This window comes from Octopus bimaculoides, chromosome 6 (assembly GCF_001194135.2).
Source record: "Octopus bimaculoides isolate UCB-OBI-ISO-001 chromosome 6, ASM119413v2, whole genome shotgun sequence".
NCBI classification, from domain to species: Eukaryota; Metazoa; Mollusca; class Cephalopoda; order Octopoda; family Octopodidae; genus Octopus; species Octopus bimaculoides.
In genome coordinates, this window is record NC_068986.1 from 20625030 (window position 1) to 20629241 (window position 4212).

Genomic DNA, 4212 nt, shown 5'->3' on the forward strand with positions numbered 1-4212 from the left:
TGATAAAATAGGTATTTTGCGTGGGTCGTTGTGAGAATAATAAACACATACACACCGGTTCTATTTCACTTCTTTATTTGTCAGTTGGTTAACTATTTAACCGATTAGCTAATCGATTGTTAAATTGACATAACTTTTACAAACATATATGGCGTATGTGTTCCCCGCCCCCTAGCTGGACGGGACACCAGTCTATCGCAGCGTTACTCAAGAAACAGGAAGAAAGTGTGAGAGAAAGTTGGGGCGAAATAGTACAACATGAACCGAGTGTGTGTGTGTATGTGTGTGTGTGTGTGTGTGTGTGTGTGTGTGTGTGTGCAAAATAACAATGTCAGGTGAACACTTTTGACTTACCTGAGTACATTGGTAATCTGTTTGATGGAACACTCAGACAGGTACATGTAGTTCAGTTTTCCATTGTTGCTGCCATATTCTGTCGGTGACATGATGTAGTTTTGCTCTGGGGGGCAAGCAGTGTTATTCACTGCACCGTCATGGAAAGCGCCGAGGCTGCAAGAAAATGTAAACCGTGTTGATGTGAAGCGAGGCTGGTGAATGAGGATGTTTGTACTAATGGTTCTTTGAAGGTTCGTTTAATGGTATTAGTAGTGTGGTTGTATCGGTTAAACGAAGTGGTATCAAAAAATTTCCGGACTAGTTTTGTTTAATAAAAAATAAACTTAATACAGTTCTATATTTAAGAGATGAGGAATTATTTACATTCGACGGATATTTGTCCTCATCTTGTTTGTTGTTAACACAGCGTTTCGGCTGATATACCCTCCAGCCTTCTTCAGGTGTCTTGGGGAAAATTCAAACCTGGGTTCTCATTCCTGAGGTATTTTTCGATATTATTGTTATTATTATTATCATCATCATCATCATTATTATTATTATTATTATTATTGTTCAGGTTATTGCTTGGAATCGAACTCGGAATCTTGGGGTTAGTAGCCCGCGCTCTTAACCACTACGCCATATGCCCTTTACTTGGGTAAATTTACTACGCCATTTACTTGGGTAAATAACTTTTTTACCTAAGTTTTAACATCACCTTCTTCGAAATAGTCTCCTTGCGCAGTAATATACCGGTCGCAGCGTGTAGTATAATCGATAATGATTATATTATGTATAATCGATAATGATTATATTATGGAAATAGTGGTGATAGTGGTGGCTATGTTGTGTAGCTGGGTTGTTGTTTAGCTCTTAGCCAATCATGTTACTACACACACAGATGGCGCACACACGCACTCACACATGAACACACATACGCACGCATGCACACAGAATCGTTAGCATGCTGTATAAAATGCTCAGCGGTATTTCGTTCGTTTTTACGCTTTGTGTTCAAATTCCACGAAGGTCGACTTTACATTCGGGGGGTGGGGTCGATAAAATAAGTAGCAGTGAAACACTGGAATCCATGTAATCGACTTATCCCCCCTCCACTCACCGAAATTGCTGGCCTCGTACCAAAACTTGAAACCGATACTTTAAAACGCTATTTAAAATACAAAGGAAAAATACATACACACACAGAAAAAAGGAAAAAGAAAAAAGAAAGAAGCTAGCTTACCTATGTCCTAATTCATGAGCTGCCACACCTGCACTCTGATACTTCCCCATATCATGCATTAGTGATGCAGACCTAGATTTATGGCAAATCTCTCCAACATAGGCAATGCCTTGGATAGTTTTACTTCGCTCGTTCACCAAAGGATGGCTGCATTGGGAAGAAAAATAAAATTGACAAATATAGTTGGACGTCTTCTGTTATGTCAAAGGATACAAGCAATCGGATCAAATATTCCCTTAGTTTTAGGCCTTGTGCTTATATTAGAAACATTATTATTATTATTATTATTATTATTATTATTATTATTATTGAGTGAGAGAGTAGTGCATGCCATCAAAGTGACATTGGGATAAAATATACGAAACCCATTATACCCATCATGACTACCCGTCTGATAAGGGTACACTAGGCACATGCATCAGAACCATATGTGCGCGACATGGTGATCTCAGATTAAGATAAACAGCGCATGACCTTGCAGGTGGGGCCCAGTTAGAATTTTCTTCAGCTCGAGGAGCTCATCCCACCCAAAAGGTCCCTGAATAAGGTTTGTTTAAGGATGTTGAGCAAAACACCCATGTTTCCAAAGGTAAATTATTCAGACCCCAAAGAATTCCTCTCAACACATGGCTATGATGCTCTCCCACTACTTCTGCTCATGACCAGAGATGCACATATCATCAGCCACCAAAAGTCATGCTCAACTGGTTAAGGTCAAACAACTGACAAACAAATCTGTGGTATTAAGCAGAATATTTGCTGTAGCCCATCTTTTATACAGAGACAAAACAATGTACATGATAACACTTCCATATCATTATTATTATTAAAAGCAATGCCAATCCTGATTCTTGAAGGCGAAGAACTCCTTCACTGTAGCTTCGACCTCTTCTTGGTTGAGGAAGCGAAGTGAAAGAGTTCTTGGCCTCGAATGACAAGAACTGGTATGGGAATAGGATCAAAGAATTAGCGGAAAAATAGATTCAGGCAGTGAAACATGATGGCCTCTACTTTGGATGCTCGCCTGCTTTTGCTGTTTGTTATTTGTAGCTTGACGAATGAAGCAAATACGTCACTAAAACATTGCAAAACTTTTGACTCAGCACAATAATGTGTTTCTGTATCTCTCGATATACAAAGTAAGGAAGACTATTGGAATGGGTTGGGCAATAACATCGAGGGGCACTCTTCCGAGCCTACGTACCAGCTAAAAGAAGTGAGAACATCTCTCCCCAAACAATCAAACGAACAAATTATAATTAAGAAAGCTAAACGAAGAAAATTAAAACAATCAACTAACCCCGTAAACACCATCACGTGATCATATTTCTTTCGCAACACTTTTTGATCCTCTAACCATTTGCTAATAGACTCGAGTGCGTGTGTACCAACAACGTTGTTGGTTAGAAAGTTGCGATGTGTCTCGACCCAGCTTGCTTCCATAATGCTCTGGAAATAGAGAATAAGACAAACGGAAGAATGATAATGTTGGAAATGATAATTTCGTTTTTCTCAACGAAAACATTAATAATAACAAGCACTAGTAAGATCGAAATGATATTTACCTGAGCTACCCATAAATCTGATAATGATATTTTTATTGATAGTCGGGGTTCATTTATTTCTTTATATCTTTCATTGACCTGTTTGGTTTTGGTAGTTAAAAGAAAAGAGAAACACAAGTTAGTAATAATTAAACATTACATTATTATATTCTAAGTGTATGTCCATACGTTCCATCATTTCAAAAATGCGAATATTCTTTTCTACTCTAGGCATAAGGCCCGAAAGTTTTAGGAAGTGGGTGGCCAGTCGATTAGATCAATCGCAGTACGTAACTGGTACTTAATTTATCGATCCCGAAAGGATGAAAGGCAAAGTCAACTTCGGCGGAATTTGAACTCAGAACGTAACGACAGCTAAGCATTTCACCCGGCGTGCTAACGTTTCTGTCAGCTCGCCGCCTTCAAAAATGCGAATATTAGATTAAATTTGGATTTGGACAGTGGATTAAAACAACTTTCTATTATATGCCGGGTATTATTTTTTAAGGACCCTCTACCCAAGAATAAAGGGAAGCATAATTAATCGCGGTGAGAATCAAAGAGACGTTACTCAATACAACAAAACCAAACTAAGTGAGCGGCGGATAAAATAGCTTGCGCTATTAGCTTATATCTTTTTTTTTAATATCTGAGTTCAAATCTTACTCTTGTCGTCTGTATTTTTTTTTATCCTCCAAGTGTCTACTTTGATTAGTTACGTTCAAGGGTTCGATTCAATGTGCTAAACACCTCCCACTACAAATGCATTGTTTCAAGCCAACTTGTGATATTTTCATAAGCATTTCTGAAGAATCTCCGAACACTGAGAACGTTCATGAACATACTCTAAATATTTGGCAATAGTATCCTTTAATTGAATGTGAAAGGTATCAACAGTCTCAAGCAAAGATGTGAAAGTAAATACGCTTATCTAATCTTATCTTAAATATGTTTTATCATGTGTTAGAAGTAAATAAGCATTCTATTTTGTTGACTTGTGTGTGCGCATGTGCATCTATCTACGTATGCGCATGTGTATCTATCTATGTATGTATCTATGCATGTATATATATATATATATATATATAT

The 4212-nt window shown here is 37.7% G+C and overlaps 1 protein-coding gene across 1 annotated transcript in view; it reads right to left on the reverse strand.

Annotated features, from left to right (window-relative positions):
• Positions 1-335: 335 nt before the first annotated feature.
• LOC106875697 (metalloprotease mig-17) overlaps positions 336-4212 on the reverse strand; it is a 5408-nt gene continuing 1531 nt past the window's right edge. The window contains exons 2-5 of the mRNA XM_014923943.2: positions 3145-3222; positions 2880-3028; positions 1580-1726; positions 336-510 (exon numbers count right to left, since the gene is read on the reverse strand). Of these exons, the coding sequence (XP_014779429.2) occupies positions 351-510; positions 1580-1726; positions 2880-3028; positions 3145-3222 (534 nt within the window). The 3' untranslated portion in view covers positions 336-350. The remainder of the gene's footprint in view (positions 511-1579; positions 1727-2879; positions 3029-3144; positions 3223-4212) is intronic.